The sequence below is a fragment of the Watersipora subatra genome, chromosome 1, assembly GCF_963576615.1.
Source record: "Watersipora subatra chromosome 1, tzWatSuba1.1, whole genome shotgun sequence".
Lineage (NCBI taxonomy): Eukaryota > Metazoa > Bryozoa > Gymnolaemata > Cheilostomatida > Watersiporidae > Watersipora > Watersipora subatra.
Genome location: NC_088708.1, coordinates 79164494 through 79186395, shown reverse-complemented (window position 1 = coordinate 79186395; position 21902 = coordinate 79164494). Strand labels below are relative to the sequence as shown.

Below are 21902 nucleotides of genomic sequence, written 5' to 3'. Positions count from 1 at the left end.
TCCTTGGTGTTAATTAGTCAATATGTCTTGGTTGAGACTAGGCTGTACTTTTTGAATTTTAATTTTTTTTTAATTTAATTTAAAAACTTTCCTTTTTGTTGAAAAATATAGTTTTATCTTTAACAAGTTAGTACCACTGAATACTAAAGTGCTTGCACAGTGTGTTTAAAATTCACATGTTGTAACATATCAGGCTCAATAACATTTTCGTGTGAGAAAAATTAAAAAGAAAGCTTGTGGCAGTACAGTTCAATTGATCAATTGGTTTTCAATTTTATCTGTTGGCTCAAGTGATTCAAAATAATTCATTGTAAGCAAGCTAACTAAATGGGCAAATATAGATAATATTCTCAGAAATTGTAGCAGGTGTCTATCTGAGTGCAGTCTTAAAATATAAGCGTGCTACGCTATTAGGGAGAATGATAGTTTGAAAACTCTCAACAAAATATATTTTATGTTAACATAGTTGACTAGTTCTTCCTTTACTCACTCTTGTTATAGAGATAGTTTTGGAAGAGCAATATGGCTGAGAAGAAAGAATTTCAAAGGTTGCCACTGAAGGTTGTACCATCAAACTACAATGTAACACTCACACCTGATCTTACAGCCTTCACCTTCACAGGGAGTGAGACAATAACTGTCGAAGTGAGTATCAATAGTCATACTGCAAATGAAATAAAAAGGCTAACGTTCGAGGTTCTCTCTTTTTACCATTTTAGCAGTTTTTTCCTATAAAATTCTTGAAAGCTCAATGTAGTGCCCCGGAACATGTTTCTATAGTACATATAACCATCCTGATATTATGGTATCACCTTCCTGGATGGATATAACCAGCCTGGTATTATAATAGCACCTTCTTGGATTGATATGACCAGTCTGGTATTATAATAGCACCTTCTTGGATGGATATAACCAGCCTGGTATTATAATAGCACCTTCTTGGATGGATATAACCAGCCTGGTATTATAATAGCACCTTCTTGGATGGATACGCTATCTTATATCTACCTGATTGATCTAATTGATCCCTTTTCTCATTAAGGTTAAAGAGAAGACACGTGTCATAGCAATAAATTCTGCTGATATCGAGATACAGTCTGTAAAGTTCAACGGTAAGTGATCTTGTTATCACGACCTGAGGAACCTTGTGATTCCCTGTAATACAGCTATTTTACTACGTTACTAACAGTAATGAGCTGCTATGTAGACATGACTGGTGAGATCAAGATGGATTCTGACACAGAAACTGCAACCTTCACCTTCCCAGATATGCTTCCAGTAAGCAGCAGTCTCATACATATGTAAATCGTGTTTCTTATTCTGTCTCTTCATTCTAGCTCATACCTCGTTTGTATATATGTCTCTTCTTCTCACAGCTTGGACAAGGAACTCTGTCTCTAGTCTTTACCGGGTGTCTCAATGACAAGCTGAAGGGGTTCTACAGAAGCAAGTACACAACTCCTGCTGGTGAGGAGAGACACGGCGCTGTTACTCAGTTTGAGGTTGGTGCTAGGTTACACCCAGCTTTTCCTTTTTCAGGTTAGAAACTAGGCTAGAGTCAGCCAGATTTGATGGCTATTATATATAATGCAGTTAGAAATTCTCATGCGTATAGTGTTTGGTTGCAGAACAACCTGTATGTAATCTATTGATTTTAGTTGTTCATGACAGTGTTATGAGCTTAAGTAATGTTAACTGTAGGCCACAGATGCTCGTCGTGCCCTCCCTTGTTGGGATGAGCCAGCGTGCAAGGCTACATTCGATGTGACTCTTGTTGTGCCAAAGAACAGAGTTGCCCTCTCTAATATGGTGAGTCCAGCATTGCATTTTTTTCCTTCCTAATAGATACAGTTACCTTAACATAAGAATTTCCAATACGCATGGTAAAATCTAACTCTACACCGAAAAAGCTGCTGAAAAGTGAGTCTAAGAAAAAAATAAAATGAAAAATGTGTAAGCTGATCTAAAGTTTGACCTAAATAAACTTTAGGGTAAGTCACCCAGTATATATCTATATTTCACTTTACCAGCGAATGTATACATTGCAGAGCCTATACTCTGTTTTCATATCTTAAACACGCCTTCACATCTTACATGTCTCATTTTCGATTGTTAGTTTAATTCAGTTTTTTATGTAGAGTACTTTATTTTTTGTACATTTAGTGTTTTGCAAAATTTTATGTAATGCAGCTATTGCCTCTGCAACTAATGCTAATGCTATGTGCATTGAACTGCAGTATGTAGGAGCTATCATATGCTTTTAACTGTTGAACAAATTAAGCAAACTACAGTGTGTTCTTATATAAATATTTGCTCTAACATGCGAAGCAGATCTTGAAATGAACTACCTCTATATGTAGAGCTTTGACTGTTCAATAATACCTTGAGATACGAACTTGATCCGTTCCAGAACTAAGCTTGTATGTCAATTCACTCATATCTCAAATCAGTTTTTCCTATGGAAAATAACTAAATACAAATTAATCCATTCCCATCTTATATAGCTCTCATGTGCCTCTCATGTATCTCTCATGTACCTTCCATGTACCTCTCATATACCTCTCATATACCTCTCATGTACCTCTCATATACCTCTCATGTACCTCTCATGTACCTCTCATGTACCGCTCATGTACCTCTCATATACCTCTCATGTACCTCTCATATACCTCTTATATACCTCTCATGTACCTCTCATGTACCTCTCATGTACCTCTCATGTACCTCTCATATACCTCTCATATACCTCTCATATACCTCTCATATACCTCTCATATATCTCTCATATACCTCTTATATACCTCTCATGTACCTCTCATGTACCTCTCATATACCTCTCATATACCTCTCATGTACCTCTCATGTACCTCTCATATACCTCTCATATACCTCTCATGTACCTCTCATATACCTTTCATGTACCTCTCATGTACCTCTCATATTCCTCTCATATACCTCTAATGTACCTCTCATATACCTCTCATATACCTCTCATATACCTCTCATATACCTCTCATGTACCTCTCATGTACCTCTCATGTACCTCTCATGTACCTCTCATGTACCTCTCATGTACCTCTCATGTACCTCTCATATACCTCTCATGTACCTTTCATATACCTCTCGTATACCTCTTATATACCTCTCATATACCTCTCATATACCTCTCATATACCTCTCATATACCTCTCATATACCTCTCATATACCTCTCATATACCTCTAATATACCTCTCATATACCTCTCATGTACCTCTCATGTACCTCTCATATACCTCTCATATACCTCTAATATACCTCTCATATACCTCTCATGTACCTCTCATGTACCTCTCATATACCTCTCATGTACCTCTCATGTACCTCTCATATACCTCTCATGTACCTCTCATATACCTCTAATGTACCTCTCATGTACCTCTCATATACCTCTCATATACCTCTCATATACCTCTCATATACCTTTCATGTACCTCTCATGTAGCTTTCATATACTTTTGATGCAGCTCTCATATAATGTCAGATAGTTAACTTTTGCAGCTGCTTTTGTTCTTTCAATCAGTAGTTATGAATAAATCAAACCTCTAGCCTCTGAGTTTCTGTTTTGTAGCCTGTGATTTCTGAATGTAAGACAGAGAGTGGGCTTCGTTCTGTCAGCTTTGCCCGCACACCCATCATGTCAACATACCTTCTAGCATTTGTTGTCGGGGAGTATGACTTTGTAGAAGGGAGAGACAGCGATGGTGTTCTCATCAGGGTCTACACGCCACTGGGCAAGGCTGAGCAGGGCACCTTTGCTCTAGAGGTCAGTGTGGCATTTTTTTCCTATTGGGCAATCACATGTGTGCTTTATTGCGTTTCTCCTCTGTGACAGTTGAAAGTTGACCAACTTCAACACGTAAATGGGAGTCTTCACTGGGATTTTATCGCCCTTTTAGGTCGCGAAGAAGACTTTGCCATTTTACAAAGAGTACTTTGGAGTTGCCTACACACTTCCTAAGATAGATCTCATAGGTATTGCTGACTTCGCAATAGGTAAGTTACGTTGTCTATGCTCATAGGCTGATACTTGTCATCTTGTATTAGATAGTGAGATGGAGCCAAGGCCAATTTGTAATCATTCTTGCCTGCGTATTTTCATGTATGTTGACATGTTAAATACTGAGTGAAATGTTGTACCTGTAGCGGGATTAATGTCTTTTGAATGATGATATTCTCTCCAGCTATCAAAACTTATGACCAGCTGCAAGCAAATTAAAAGTTTATATTGCAATCATTTGATCAAAACTAATGCTTACTCAAATTTAATGCATATTTCATTTCTTTCCCTAGGCACACTTCTCCCCTCTATTTGGCACACTTCTCTCCTCTATTTGGCACATTTCTCCTCTCTATTTGGCACACTTCTCCCCTCTATTTGGCACACTTCTCCCCTCTATTTGGCACACTTCTCCCCTCTATTTGGCACACTTCTCCCCTCTATTTGGCACACTTCTCCCCTCTATTTGGCACACTTCTCCCCTCTATTTGGCACACTTCTCCCCTCTATTTGGCACACTTCTCCCCTCTATTTGGCACACTTCTCCTCTCTATTTGGCACACATCTCCCCTCTATTTGGCACATTTCTCTCCTCTATTTAGCACACTTCTCCCCTCTATTTGGCACACTTCTCCCCTCTATTTGGCACACTTCTCCCCTCTATTTGGCACACTTCTCCCCTCTATTTGGCACACTTCTCCCCTCTATTTGGCACACTTCTCCCCTCTATTGGGCACACTTCTCCCCTCTATTTGGCACACTTCTCCCCTCTATTTGGCACACTTCTCCCCTCTATTTGGCACACTTCTCCCCTCTATTTGGCACACTTCTCCCCTCTATTTGGCACACTTCTCCCCTCTATTTGGCACACTTCTCCCCTCTATTTGGCACACTTCTCCCCTCTATTTGGCACACTTCTCCCCTCTATTTGGCACACTTCTCCCCTCTATTTGGCACACTTCTCCCCTCTATTTGGCACACTTCTCCCCTCTATTTGGCACACTTCTCCCCTCTATTTGGCACACTTCTCCCCTCTATTTGGCACACTTCTCCCCTCTATTTGGCACACTTCTCCCCTCTATTTGGCACACTTCTCCCCTCTATTTGGCACACTTCTCCCCTCTATTTGGCACACTTCTCCCCTCTATTTGGCACACTTCTCCCCTCTATTTGGCACACTTCTCCCCTCTATTTGGCACACTTCTCCCCTCTATTTGGCACACTTCTCCCCTCTATTTGGCACACTTCTCCCCTCTATTTGGCACACTTCTCCCCTCTATTTGGCACACTTCTCCCCTCTATTTGGCACACTTCTCCCCTCTATTTGGCACACTTCTCCCCTCTATTTGGCACACTTCTCCCCTCTATTTGGCACACTTCTCCCCTCTATTTGGCACACTTCTCCCCTCTATTTGGCACACTTCTCCCCTCTATTTGGCACACTTCTCCCCTCTATTTGGCACACTTCTCCCCTCTATTTGGCACATTTCTCTCCTCTATTTGGCACACTTCTCCCCTCTATTTGGCACACTTCTCCCCTCTATTTGGCACACTTCTCCCCTCTATTTGGCACACTTCTCCCCTCTATTTGGCACATTTCTCTCCTCTATTTGGCACATTTCTCCCCTCTTTTTGGCACACTTCTCCCCTCTATTTGGCACACTTCTCCCCTCTATTTGGCACACTTCTCCCCTCTATTTGGCACATTTCTCTCCTCTATTTAGCACACTTCTCCCCTCTATTTGGCACACTTCTCCCCTCTATTTGGCACATTTCTCTCCTCTATTTGGCACACTTCTCCCCTCTATTTGGCACACTTCTCCCCTCTATTTGGCACACTTCTCCCCTCTATTTGGCACACTTCTCCCCTCTATTTGGCACACTTCTCCCTTCTATTTGACATTGCAAGGTTTTGCTATCTTGCTCATTATCTTTGCACCTTTGCAGTGTCTGCTGTACTCGCAGTTTCGCTACATTGCAAGGTGCTGCCTCATCCAATCTTTGGTGTCTTCCTTTTATTCGCCATGCGATTGTGGAGCAAAGCATTACATGAACTCAAGAATGTTTTTAATGATTTTAAATTTCTTATATCTTGCCAGCCTTGTTGTTAGACTGTGCCAGCCTGTTGCTAGACTGTGCCAGCTTGTTGCTAGAGTGTGCCAGCTTTTTGCTAGACAGTGCCAGCTTGTTGCTAGATTGTGCCAGCCTGTTGTTAGACTGTGCCAGCCTGCTGCTAGACTGCAGGCCTGTTGCTAGACTATGCTCGCCTGTTGCTAGATCGTGCCAGCCTGTTGCTAAACCATGCCAGTCTGTTGCTAAACCGTGCCAGCCTGTTGCTAGACTGTGCCAGGCTATTGCTAGACAGTGCTAGACCTGTTTCTAGACTGCTAGGCTGTGCCAGCCTATTGCTAGACTGTGCCACCTGATTGCTAGACTGTGCTGCCTGTTGCTAGACTATGCCAACCTGTTTTTAGACTGTGCCAGCCTGCTGCTAGACTGTGCCAGCCTGTTGCTAGACTGTGCCAGCTTGTTGCTAGACTGCTAGCCTGTTACTAGACTGTGACAGCCTGCTGCTCGACTGCCAGCTTGTTGCTAGACTGTGCTAGCCTGTCACTAGGCTGTGCTAACCTGTCACTAGGCTGTGTCATCCTGTCGCTAGACTGTGCCAGCCTGTTTCTATACTGAGCCAGTCTGTCGTTAGACTATGCCACCCTTGTAGAGAGTAGATGAGTTTCTGATAGTATTACTGAGTAGACAGAACATGTCTTATACGTACCCATCAACTTTGATGGTGTAGACCTAGGGCTATATTGATAAGTCCAGATTACTACAGGTGCCATGGAAAACTGGGGACTTGTCACGTACAGAGAAAGGTGTCTCCTTGTTGACCCAGAAAACTCATCTTCGGTATCAAAGCAGTATGTTGCTCTCATAGTCGGACATGAGCTGGCCCACCAATGGTTTGGTAATCTTGTCACCATGGTAGGTCGAGATGTTTGCTCATTGGTGTAAAAATAGATGATTTTGTGTAACTCACACAAAGGTTTGCACCGTTCAAATTATTTGTAGGAATGGTGGACTCACCTGTGGCTAAAGGAAGGTTTTGCCTCATTCATAGAATATCTCTGTGTTGACCACTGTTTTCCAGAGTTTGATATCTGGACTCAGTTTGTTAATCAGGACTTGTCTCAAGCCTTGGATCTAGATGCCCTTAACAACAGCCATCCAATAGAGGTAAGATACCGCCCCTTTGTTTCTGAGAAAGCTTTCAAGAGGTGTGCTTTGAGGGGCTGTAACCAAGGTCACTGTATGATATGTAATTACAGGTGCCAGTAGGTCACCCTGCAGAGGTGGATGAGATATTTGATGCTATTTCGTATAACAAAGGCGCTTCAGTGATAAGAATGTTGCACAGCTGGATTGGGGATGAGGCATTTAGGAAAGGTCTCAACCAATACTTGAGCAAGTTTGCTTACAAAAATGCTTTCACTGAGGATTTGTGGGACTCACTCGCTGAAGCCAGTGGAAAACCAGTGCGTGAGGTTCTCAGTACCTGGACCAGTCAAATGGGTTTCCCTGTCCTCCAGGTAACCAATATATCAACACATGCCTCTCCTGCGTCATGCACCTACCACGTATTTCAAGGAAGGCTACCTCCTTGTTTGCTGTTCATGCTCGTGAATACAGGTGTCAGAGACCCTGGAAGATGGCCACAGAGCTCTTACAATCACCCAATCTAAGTTCTGTGCCGACGGAAAATCATCAGAGAGTGATTTTCAATGGATGGTACCCATAGATATCACCTGCGCAACGAATCCCCTCAAGCCCTTCTACTCTACAGTGCTGAGCAGTAAGAGCTCTACCATCAGTTTAGACGGGGTCAAGGCTGGTGATTGGGTCAAGGTACTTCGTATTTCTATCTCTAAGTCACTTATTGTAGTCATGTAAACCGGTAGTGGTTTCTGTAGCTGCATGTGGTTGATCTTGTAGCCGAACTCTAGAACTATATGTGTGTACAAAGTCCACTACTATCTTGTAGCTGAACCCTAGAACTATAGGTGTGTACAAAGTCCACTACCCCTCTCTTGTAGCTTAACTCTGGAACTATAGGTGTATACAGAGACCATTACCCCTCTCTTGTAGCTGAACCCTAGAACTATATGTGTATACAGAGTCCACTACTCCTCTCTTGTAGCTGAACCCTGGAACTATATGTGTATACAGATTTTACTACCCCTATCTTATAGCTGAACCCTAGAACTATATATGTATACAGAGTCCACTACTCCTCTTTTGTAGCTGAACTCTAGAACTATATGTGTGTACAAAGTCCACTACTATCTTGTAGTTGAACCCTAGAACTATATGTGTATACAGAGTCCACTACCCCTCTCTTGTAGCTGAACCCTGGAACTATAGGCGTGTACAGAGTCCACTACTCTTCTACGATGTTAGATAGTCTCATCCCAGCTGTCAGCAACATGTCATTACCTGCCAGAGACAGGCTTGGACTACAGAATGATCTGTTTGCTCTGGTAAGCTTTTACTGTGCACACAAGTGCGGACTAGTTTCACAGTTGTTTGAGGTCTTCAATATTCTAGAAGTGTTTTTGAAAGGGTGAGTTGGGAAGATCCTGGAACGAGTAAAGCTATTTACATATATTTTACGCTTCGTAACGCTATCATAAAAGAAGGATTGACAAATAGAACACCATGGCATTCAAATAAAGGTTTTTTGGTATGCTGACCGTCATATGACAAGGTGTGTATGCTGACAGTCATATGACAGCAAATTGTATATATGATGACAGTAATATGACAACGAAGTGTATATGCTGACAGTCATATGACAGCAAGGTGTATATGATGACAGCCCTATGACAACAATGTGTATATTCTGACCGCCATATGACAAAGTGTATATGCTGACAGTCGTATGACAGCAAGGTGTATATGCTGACAGCCATATGGCAACAAGTTGTCTATCCTGACAGTCATACACAGCAAGGTGTATAGGCTGACAGTCTTATGACAACAAAGTGTATACGCTGACAGTCATATGACAGCAGAATGTGTATGCTGACAGCCATATGACAACAAAGTGTATACGCTGACAGTCATATGACAGCAGGATGTATATGCTGGTAATCATACGGCAAGGTGTATAGGCTGACAGTCATATGACAACAAAGTGTATACGCTGACAGTCGTATGACAGCAGGATGTATATGCTGACAATCATACACAGCAAGGTGTATAGGCTGACAGTCATATGACAACAAAGTGTATACGCTGACAGTCATATGACAGCAGAATGTGTATGCTGACAGCCATATGACAACAAAGTGTATACGCTGACAGTCATATGACAGCAGGATGTATATGCTGATAATCATACAGCAAGGTGTATAGGCTGATAGTCATATGACAACAAAGTGTATACGCTGACAGTCATATGACAGCAGGATGTATATGCTGACAGTCATATGACAGCAAGGTGTATATGCTGACAGTTATATGACAGCAAGGTGTATATGTTGACAGTCATATGACAGCAAGGTGTATATGTTGACAGTTATATGACAGCAAGGTGTATATGTTGACAGTCATATGACAGCAAGGTGTATAGGCTGACAGTCATATGACAGCAAGGTGTATATGCTGACAGTTATATGACAGCAAGGTGTATATGCTGACAGTCATATGACAACAAAGTGTATACGCTGACAGTCATATGACAGCAGGATGTATATGCTGACAGTCATATGACAGCAAGGTGTATATGCTGACAGTTATATGACAGCAAGGTGTATATGTTGACAGTCATATGACAGCAAGGTGTATATGTTGACAGTTATATGACAGCAAGGTGTATATGTTGACAGTCATATGACAGCAAGGTGTATAGGCTGACAGTCATATGACAGCAAGGTGTATATGCTGACAGTCATATGACAGCAAGGTGTATATGCTGACAGTTATATGACAGCAAGGTGTATATGCTGACAGTTATATGACAGCAAGGTGTATATGTTGACAGTTATATGACAGCAAGGTGTATATGTTGACAGTTATATGACAGCAAGGTGTATATGCTGACAGTTATATGACAGCAAGGTGTATATGCTGACAGTTATATGACAGCAAGGTGTATATGCTGACAGTTATATGACAGCAAGGTGTATATGCTGACAGTTATATGACAGCAAGGTGTATATGTTGACACTCGTATACTTATAATATGTGCTAATCTATATATATAAATCTCAGCGTTTGTTTGTCTATCTTCTGATACCCATGTGTCCAGGTGTAGCAATAAATTTATAGGAATGAAACATCCATTTTGCACTGGAATTTGTACTCAGAACCTCCAGGTCTGCAGACAAGTGTGCTATCCACTAGGCCAAGTTACTAGGTTGCAGTTACATTGCTTTACAAAGGAATAATTGTGGTCATACTCATTACACCGGTTAAAATACGCTTGCGAAAATACTTCTGATTATATTGCTAGCACATTTGAAAATCATCATGGATTGTGTGAGAGATCATGACGTGTAATGTAACAATTATAAGGCACAATTATAAGCACAGCTCTTATTACAGGAGGTTAGTTTACTAGCTTATAAGTTAATTATAGCTATCTTAATTTACTAGCTTAAGTTACTCAAATTTATTGGGTAAAGAAAGTTAGCCAATGGCAACAATATTACCTGCCGTTATGTATAAGCTGTTTGTTTAATACTTTGCAACGCCAAGCATTCACCTAGTAATATACGTATACAGTAGACATTCCTACAACATAAATAATCCGTTCCAGCATCCTTTACGTTATAGGAAATTTACATTATACAAACAGTAAAATACATCTAAATTGCCTAATTCTTTCCAAGATCTTTCTAAACTCACTCTTTGGCCATACAAAAAGGAAATGTTAGACTTGACTTTTTAATTTGTAGGTTGTACTGTAACTGCAGCATTATTGGTTTGCATCGACAACTTTTCTCCTTTTTTGACCAATTTCACTGGTTTTATAGACCATGATTGCGGTGATTTTACAACAAGTTTATGGGGTGCGCACATCTTCGACGTTCATTTACGGAGCTGCTTATTGTATTTAATTATTCCTGTCTATTCTGCAAAGTAAAACTAATAACAAATAATTTATACGTGTCCAATAAACCGAAACAAAAAATATTTTCGCTATAAAACAAGTGATAGACCTGTTCGTCGTCTTTCTGTATCCAAGTGTCAAGGTTAGGATAGAAGATAACCTTTGGCGATACTCCAACTCGTGACAGTCAGATTGGTAAGCCAACGCTGTAAAACCTGCACCAATTGATCGCCTTCAAGTATATATGAATGATTGCACAGTTACATATTCTGTGTTTTGTCAACACGCCTGACAATCTATCTTCATGGAAGTTGTATGCATATATAATATGTATTAACGCTCTACGCACATCATTTTTTCTCTCGCAAGTGCGGCGAGATAGCTTCCCATTCAAATCAAATTCGAGAACTCACCCCGATTTGACATGTTACGTTATGTGGAATTTTTTACATAGTACCAAGCTTAAACTTCACATAAATTCATCATGTTAACTGGAATTTACATATAAGAGGTATGCATTATAGGAGTGTCTGTACTTATAATATATGCTTATAATGTATATCTGAATACTTCTGACTGTGTGGTACACAGGCTAAAGCTGGTCTAAGCTCATCCGTAGACGTACTGAAAGTGGCAGAGGCTTACAAGTCAGAGAACAACTACACCGTCTGGTCCGATCTTGCTAGTAACCTTTCTACTATCTCCCTTATCATGCAATACACCGACTGTAGTCCTCTCATGGACTCCTACAACATCAAACTCTTCTCAGATGTCGCTGCTAGAGTCGGCTGGGAAAAGAAGCAAGGAGAAAGTTAGTTTTTGCACTTTGGCAATTCCTATGTCATAAACTGCGAGTAAAGCCTCCATGTTTACAAACGATACTGAGCCTCACATGCATAGCTGTTATCAACAATTGACCGATAAGAAAGTTGTCATGGTTATATTTTAGCCAATTAGTTAGCATAGTTATAATGCGTATCTTCACCGAAGTCCAGAAGCATTTGCAGCATTGTTTGGGGTTCATCTGTTTCATGCTATTCGATGACTAGCATGTTGATTATTGTCATTGCTATCAAATTTATCAGAAATGATAAATCTGAAATATTTGTAATTTTTAAACAAAGTGCGTCGTGAGAATTTTCATGGTTGTATATACTAACACTTTATGCTCAGATTTATGTTAAAACCAATTATACTTATGCATATCTTTGTCTACCTTGATTACGCGTTTTAGTTGCCGAATGCAAAATACTTGATTTACACGAATGTGATGAAAATTTGGGCCAATTCCATGTCTTAAATGCAGCTGAAGTCAGAGACTGGCAATGCTGTTTTTACGATATTTAAGTATGCTTGTTGAAAACAAAATCCAAATTCCATTCATGCTCAGCTCTGATATTTGAGCTGCTGTATTAGTGACATAATGTAATATTGTTTACAAAAACAGATAACATTGAGCAATAGATTTACGCTCCTTAGTGATGTGTATTCACCCAGGTCCTCTTGACGCCATGCTTCGGGCTCTTGTCCTCTCAATGCTCGGTCATTCTGGCCACACCGACACTGTACAGGAAGCTATGTCAAGGTTTGAGCAGCATATCTCTGGGGAGAAATCTCTTGATGCTGATCTTCGGTCTGCTGTGAGTTCATTGGTATTCCCTACTACTATATCGTATATATTCGTACTTCTAATATATGATATATATTATATATAATATATATATTTATTATTGCGGTATATATATTATTGTATATATATTATTGTATATATAATATACATGTATATGTATATATACCTATGTAAATACAATATATATATATATACATAACTAGAGTGTTGTAATAGGTTAGAGTTACTTATCTTTTTCCAGGTAGATGTTTCTCTCTGGGGTCATGACAGTTCTGTTTCATGCTTCTGCCCTCTTCAGGTGACTGGCGGTGTACACCACGTGATACACTGCCAGCCATCTGAAGAGGGCAGACGCACGAAGGCTGTCTGAGTCACGCAGGCCTGTCGTGACTCCAGAGAGAAACATCAACCTGGAAAAAGATAAGTAACTTAAACCAATATATATGTATATATCTTATATCTATTTCTCGAAGTTTGTGTGTTTGTCCAGCTATAACTATTAGAATCTAGGAATTAAAATTCTGCATTAAGATGGAGTTGAACTCCCAGAGATTGCAGCCGCAAGTTTTAAATCCACACGCTCTACTACTGAGCTATACATGGCATAACGATCAAAGACATCGTATAGCGTATGTACACGCTAAATGACGTATTATTTGAAACTCTGAATTCTATTAACTTTATGAAGCACGATGCTTTTTCATATTTTCTTGAACTTTTATTTTCAGTTTTTCGTGAGCTTCAATTGCTATATCTCAGTCAACGCCAATTCTTTTCACGCGGACAATTGTATTATCTCGGTAAGAAGCACCTCTACATTCTCACTCCATTCGGTCAGACAAAGACAGTACGATATCTCATTTTTTCATTTTTACCAGTATCAAGAGGTACCAGTATTGTCGTATTCAAAGCTTTGATGGATAGCTTCTGGTGGAACAATAACCTTTTTTATACATACGCGCACACACTTTTATGCAATCATCATTATTATTAATTCAAGATAATCAGGATTTTTATTTTGTTTTTTTTCAGTTCGTATTAATTGTATCATTACCAAATCATCTTTTATTGTAATCGTAGCAAAACAGACTTAATTTAGCTATTACTTGCTAATTATTTTACATTTACATTTAAATCCTCTTATAGTGGTTTTATTTTTTTCAATTTATTAGACCTGCACAGAACATATTCCTCGTAATAGTTACAGTTGTTTGACAAAGTTTGAAAACCTTTACAGTTGTTTTTTTTTTCTCTCTTAATTTATTCTAACTACACAAAACACTTCTCATGATATGAAGTTTGAAAGCTAAAACGGCCAATGTTATCATATGTTAAATAAAAATAAATTTTCTGTGCAAGGACTTTTTTATTATCCGGGCAACGCCGGACATTCAGCTAGTATATATATATATATCTCAAAGTTTGTCATCGTCTGTCTTCGTCAAGTGTCTGTCCAGCTATGGCGATTGAAATCTAGCAATGAAAAATTCGTATCGGAAAAGATTTGATCTCGGAACCTCTCATTCACAAGGCAACAAGCTACTCCATTAAGCTACACAGGATGCAAGATTTTATTGGGCATTACGAGTCATCTGGTTTAAAATACGCATAGCCACTGCGTTACACTTAACATCACTAAAGCTTGCTCTCACAGTTCTTATTAGTAAGTTTAGCAATACAGATACTAGCTTACTCAAATTAGCCATTGGCAATTACATTACTTACCACTGTTTATAATCTGTTTTTTAATACCCGTGCAACGCCAGGAATTTGGCTAGTATATATATATATATTAGTGGGTATTAGGTATTGTTGCCATGTGGTGTAGACGCACAAACCAAGATTTATACAAGGAAGACTTAAAACTACCAAGTTTAAGTAGGCCTGTATACATCCCATTTCTTTTGACAAAAAATTAAAAGGACTTGGCAAAACAATTGTTGAGTGTATCTTTTAGTAAGTACAACATGACATTATCACGTCGTGGATGTCTGATACTTGTGAATTGGTACACGATATCAATGATTATGAAGGAGTTAAGTCATCCATATGGTCAGACTCTAAGTACTTACACTATAAGTCTCATATACTATTTGCAGGTCTATGGAACAGTGGTCAAGAAAGGTGACAAATCTCACTTTGATAACCTGATGAAGGTCTGTAATTGTTCCTATTACTTTATCATATTCATATTACCATAACAATAACCAAAGACCAGTTACAATAACTATAACTAGAAATTTCATACAGCCCATGACCAAAGCGATAATGGAAAAAGAAAGGGTACTTCCGGTTGAGAAATGCAATATTAGCAGTCAAATGGCACTGCAGTGCAATAGGAGAACTGCAATGGTAGCTGCAATGATAACTGTTATGTACTGGGTGTTATTATGTACAACAAACAGCAATAATGAAAGGAAAAAATTATATGTTTATATCTCTCCCCTGCAATTGGAGAAATGCAATATTAGAAGTAAAATGGCAAGCCGCTAGGTAATATGCACAGGCTGGGGGCTGTATATCATTGGTCATAGCAACCAATATCAAGAAGTTGTGATATTTATTTAGTTTTCTGTATTTATATCTAAAAAATTATGCTGAATTTAAAAATCTAAGCAGACTTTAGCTGGTATTTAGATTTTAACATATTGCACACCATCGGTCACTCTATACTTCGATCTTGTAAATTCGAATGATTATTCTTATAATTAAATCTTATGAAATCGAATAATTATTCTTACAATTAAATATTGTAATAATCTTATAAAAATCATTAGAAAAATATCATCGCCATTTCCTTTACTTTCACTGCTTTGGACATCAGTTGGAATACCAAAGTACTCATTATAAGTGTCCAAAATGTCAGAGTCCGGTAGAATCGGCAAAAAAGAAACAATTACTTTTCAGTACGTTTATTACAGAAACCTTTGGCAATTGAACAATGCCATAGACTGGTGAAATGGGCACGTTTTTCTCATGAAATATGCACGACTTAATGGTTCTAATCTCTGTCGCACGGCTTTATCGACGTTTCGTTGGCCGGTCTTAATTTTGATTAAAATAGGCTTGTCAAGTTTTTTATTGCGATCTTAGGCCAAATTAATCTGTCTATTTGTGTATAATCCAATCAGATGAGTAAGGTTTAGGATATTGTCTACAAATTTCAAAGACTTGGTAACATATTTAAATAGGTTTATATGTGTTTTGTATCGTTATTATACTTAAACGACTCCATTGAAAAATGGTTAAATTTGTTGATGAGATTTCGGTACAAGGGTTTGCGACGGTTTTAATGAATAATTTTCGTGAGTTGTGTGCACATATGCATTTATCATAAAGCTCCCAAACAATCGCTTCGCTTGTGTTTGGTCGTGGGACAATAACCAAAGACCAGTTACAATAACACTGTTAAACAGTAGCACCGACTATCTAGCAACTTGTTTAAGGTTGCTGTCTCAGATAGCAACATATTCTCATCTGTTCACATGACATTCTTTAATAGGTTTATGAGACAAGTGAGCTGAGTGAAGAAAAAGTGAGAGTGCTCAGGGTTCTGGGATATGTCAAGGATGAACAGCAGATAAACAATGTTCTTCAGTTCGCCATATCGGTAAGAGGCTACCATTTCTCTTGAGCTGTTTCAGTCGTCCTTTGTATTTAATCTTATGTCTTTAAAGACAATTGGTACCTACTCATACTTTTAGAATCAATCTTTGAAGACAATAAGTACCTACACATACCTTCAGAATCAATCTTTGAAGACAATTGGTACTTACACATACCTTCAGAATCAATCCTTGAAGACAATTGGTACCTACATATACCTTTAGAATCAATCTTTGAAGACAATTGGTACCTACATATACCTTTAGAATCAGTCCTTGAAGACAATTGGTATCTACATATACCTTTAGAATCAGTCCTTGAAGACAATTGGTATCTACATATACCTTTAGAATCAGTCCTTGAAGACAATTGGTACTTACACATACCTTCAGAATCAATCCTTGAAGACAATTGGTACCTACATATACCTTTAGAATCAATCTTTGAAGACAATTGGTACCTACATATACCTTTAGAATCAGTCCTTGAAGACAATTGGTATCTACATATACCTTTAGAATCAGTCCTTGAAGACAATTGGTATCTACATATACCTTTAGAATCAGTCCTTGAAGACAATTGAGAAAGTTGCTAATGCGCAAATATGCAAATATTTAGAAAATAACAACATTCTTACGACACAACAATTTGGTTTTAGAAAAATCAAAGCGCTAGCCAAGCATTAATTGAACTCACAAATAAAGTTTTATCAGGAATGAACCATGGCAGAGCAGTATTAGGGATATTTCTTGATTTTAGTAAGGCTTTTGACATTATAGACCACAATATACTCATTCACAAATTAAACTATATGCATTTTTCATCATCTTCTATTCACTGAATAAAAACCCACTTGGAATATAGAAAACAGGTAACTTTTATAGAAAACTATAAATGTAGCTTTTCAAGTATAAATTGCAGGGTTACTCAAGGTTCTCTCCTAGATCCAACTTTATTCTTAATATATATTAATGAGTTTGTGTCATTTACCAATTATTTAAAACCTATTCCATATGCTGACCATACAAATTTATTTTGGAGTCTAACAATTTTAATAATTACATTGATATAGTCAATAATGAACTTCAAAAAATTAAACAATGGTGTAATACAAATAAATTAACTGTAAAAATTGACACAACAATCAATGTACATTGTAAGGAGAAATCATCAAAAGAAAATTAAATTGAAAAAATCTATAAAATGATTTGATTTGGAGTTGAAGGAGACATCTTCGATCAAATTCTTAAGAATTCATTTGGACAGTCACCTGATATGGGACACACACATCAATAAGCAAAATAAGCAGATAGGATCTATGTCAGGACTGATTATAAATATTCTAAATTTTTACCCAGAATTATTATAAAAGTAATATATAAATCGTTTATTAACTCTAAAATTAGTTATTGTCTGGAGTCATGAGAAAATGCTCCATTTTGTTATTTAAAAAGCATATCAATATCGCACAAATGTCTAATGCGCATAATATTCAATGAACCACAACTGACTATGTCGGTCCCTGTTTGTTCAGCTATTTGTGTTGCCTGTTGATAAACTTTACCTGTATAAATCTCTCTTGATAGTTCATTCAAAATTTTGTTCAAGTGATGACAAAACAAAAAAGATTCAAACTATAACACCAGATTTTTAGAAACCAGTCTACCTTTACCATTATTTTATACTGCTTCAGGTCAAAAAACAATCGAATGCTGAGTACCATCACAATGGAACAGTCTTCCAATAGACTTACGCAAAACCTCTGCATTTACTAGTTTTAGAGTTAATGTTACAAGCCATTTGTTAAGTCTAGATTGGCACACCCAGACCTGCTGTTTTAGTTTGACAATTCATGTGGGCTCAGCGCCTCGACTAGTGCTACGGCGCATGCAGTAGCACTAGTCGCATGCAGTAGCACTAGTCGCATGCAGTAGCACTAATGCAGTAGCACTAATGCAGTAGCACTAATGCAGTAGCACTAATGCAGTAGCACTAATGCAGTAGCACTGCATTACCATCAAAGAGCAGTAATGCTGTTTTTTCAATACCATGCAAAACGAAAATGTTTTGGGCCCAAACCTAAAAGTTTTGTGGCTCTAGGAATAAAATAAATTCTTAACATGAATCTCCCAACGCAGTTTATCAAAACTGAATATTTAATCAGTTTTCTAGCAGCTGCATGTAATGTCTATAAGTTCTCTAGCAGCTGCATGTAATGTCTATAAGTTCTCTAGCAGCTGCATGTAATGTCTATAACATGTCATCCTTGTGATGCACTCAACATGTAATGTCTATAACATGTCATCCTTGTCATGCACTCAACATGTAATGTCTATAACATGTCATCCTTGTCATGCACTCAACATGTAATGTCTATAACATGTCATCCTTGTCATGCACTCGACATGTAATGTCTATAACATGTCATCCTTGTCATGCACTCAAGTATCTCCAAAGCATTCTATATTATAAAAATATATAAAGAATATTACAAAAGAATTCTATTTATGGTCACATTGTCTATAAAAGTGCTTTAAGTTTCTTGAGCTGAACTAAAATAGATATAAAAAGTGTGAAAGTTTGATAAAACTGTATGATTTAGAGTTTCGTGCTGGTGATAAAATAACATGCACTCGTCAGACACTGTGTCTCATCAGTGTCTGACGAGTGCATGTTATTTTATCACCAGCACGAAACTCTAAGTCATACAGTTTTATCAAACTTTCACACTTTTTATATCTATTTTAACGAATATTATGTTCTTCCTAGGACAAGGTGAGGTCACAAGATGCAGTCAGTTGTTTCGCTGGAGTTGCAACTTCTGTTCTTGGTCGACAACTGACTTGGGAGTTTGTACAAGCTAATTGGAAGAAGCTTTCGATTATGTTTGAGAAAGGTTCTTTGCAGGCCAGACTTGTAAAAATATCTATTCAGGACTTTGTCAACAGAAGCATCATACCAGAAATAAAGGTAAGTAGTAAACACCAGGAAATTTACAGAAGTTGCTCAGTTATGTCAGGACATTTGCTACTACGCGCATATTGTTGCCTCTTCCATGAATCATCAGGCTGTCTTCTCTAGGAGTTCTTTAAGAAGAATCCGGCACCTGCAGCCAGCCGGGTGATTCAACAGTCATTTGAGAACATCGAGTTAAATGCTGCTATGTTGGAGAGGGACAGAGAGGCTATCAAGTCTTATCTAACTAAAACAGACTTGTAGAGTCAATGGGTCATCAAATGTGTTTTCATTTCATGTGTGTCGAAGCCATGTTTCCGCTAGGTCTCCACTACGTTCCACTGTGAACATACGTAACAGATTATTCATACCTGTTCACATGTGTTAATAAATAAACTGCTAATGACAATTATGCATTGGCATCTCTCATCTTCTTGTCTTCTTGGTCACCTGTTCAGCACCTGCAGTACCAAGTCAACATATTAATCATATCCTGTTGTCTCATCAACCGGAGTATTAGCACAACAGGTAGTCCACATTAGGGATATGAACGATGAATGCATGTAGCAAATGTTAGCAAAAGTTGCTGTTAATGCTTGAGGCACATTTGCTAGAATCAGGCAATAATGTAATAATGGGAAGGTGTTGAATCCATGGGTTAGCATTGCTCACGGGAGAGAATTTGAGGCTGAAAATTAACTGAATATCAGCCTAGATTAGTAAGCTGTATGAAGGGTGAGGTGTGCTAGTGGGCAACAGCTACCAATCAGTTCATAGCCTTACTTACTGTCGTCTAAAAAGCACTATTCTGCCAAGAGCATGTTTATCATACCTATCAAACTAGCGGTTTTAGCATATTTCAATAGTATTCCTCACTAACCTCGCATTCAGGAAACACAACTCTCAATATTTTTAACGTGGCTGCTTTTTTAAGTTCAAACTTGAACTCAACAGTATACTAGAAGGAAAACTATACATGGATATGAGCAACACATTATTTTGGTGTGATCTAACTATAGTCCTCAGCTATATCCGCAACGAGAAAATGAAATACCACACAATCATGACAAATAGAGTTAATGGAGCTAGACAATCATTTACCCCAAAGCAATGGTACCATATACCCAAAACAGAAAATCCCTCTGGCATAGCGACACATGGGGTGGAAGCTGAAAAACTAAACTACACTACATGGTTTTCAGATCACCAGTCTTTGGAGTCGAAAACAAAATTTCAGCAAAGAATGCTGTTAGACAGGTCAACACAAAAAGAGATGGCAAAGAATGCTGTTAGACAGGTCAACACAAGAGATGGCAAAGAATGCTGTTAGACAGGTCAACACAAAAAGAGATGGCAAAGAATGCTGTTAGACAGGTCAACACAAAAAGAGATGGCAAAGAATGCTGTTAGGCAGGTCAACACAAAAAGAGATGGCAAAGAATGCTGTTAGACAGGTCAACACAAAAAGAGATGGCAAAAAATGATCCTTATGTAAAAAAATGCTAAAGATGTAAGAGCAACTGAGATTTCAATGCTCACCCATTTCAACCGAAAGTTCAAAAGCTATGTCTTGTTCAAGGGACTGTTGAGAACTTTTGCTTACCCACTCCATACAGCAGAGAAGTCATTAAAGATTTCTCTCATGCAGCTATCACTTTAGGATAGTGAAGTTACCAACAGGCTGGTATTGAAAACGATGTAGGCAAAACATTTCCAAGATAAGTGCTTTGAGAAAGGGGGATCAAGTAATGAGAAGAAGCCCATTGTTTCAACTGAATCAGTACCTAGATGAACAAGACTTGATAAGAATTTATGGGAAAGCTGAAATTTTTCATCTCATACCAAATTGGAGAAATGCCGAATAACATTACCAAAGAATTTACACCATGGTAAGTTATTCATTAACTACTACCACGAAAGCTCGCACCTCATGGAACCTTCCTACACATCAACATTCATACCTCAAAATGGCCACTGGCTCATACATATAAGGCATAAAACAGTAAAGAAACCATTAGGTCAGTGCATAGCCTCCAAGATGATGAAAAGGAGATCTATGAGGCAAAAAATGGAAGATTTACCTAAAGACAGAACACGCAGGGATGGATTGATTCGGACTATACACAGTTAAAGATAGAAAAAAGGAAATGAAAAAGTATGAATTGTCTTTCGCATGCTAATCATCTGGTTCCTCGACATCGAAATACTGAATGATTTAACTACTGATGCTTTTCTCAACAGACTGCATTGTTTTATCTCATTGCGGGGCTCAGTGACAAACTCTGCTCTAGTAATGGTGTTTTTTGCTGGTGTTAACACATGAATTTATTGGATGCGGAAGTGAAGAAATGCATTAGCAACAGAGGCATAAAATTCTTATTTAGTTCTTTGACTGCAAGCCATTAGGGAGGTGTTTGGGAGTGACAAATTGGTGCCATCAGAGCAGTTCGCGATGACATACTAAGACAGAGCTTTAGACTCGACAGTGTCTCTCCAAAAGTAGCATGAGGTTGCTATGAGGTTGCTGCTATTGTCAACAACAAACTCTAGGGAATAACCAAC

General features: G+C 38.4%; 1 protein-coding gene across 1 annotated transcript; it reads left to right on the top strand.

Moving 5' to 3' along the window:
* Positions 1-506: 506 nt before the first annotated feature.
* Positions 507-19762, top strand: LOC137385867 (puromycin-sensitive aminopeptidase-like). Its single transcript, XM_068072446.1, has 18 exons — positions 507-645; positions 1043-1112; positions 1208-1278; positions 1377-1502; positions 1702-1809; positions 3610-3804; positions 3938-4034; positions 6872-7020; positions 7108-7272; positions 7365-7625; positions 7726-7941; positions 8439-8573; positions 11741-11960; positions 12647-12789; positions 14879-14935; positions 16282-16389; positions 19155-19355; positions 19467-19762. Exons 1-18 carry the CDS (start codon positions 523-525, stop codon positions 19602-19604), a joined length of 2583 nt encoding a protein of 860 aa, XP_067928547.1. The 5' UTR covers positions 507-522; the 3' UTR covers positions 19605-19762.
* Positions 19763-21902: the final 2140 nt, after the last annotated feature.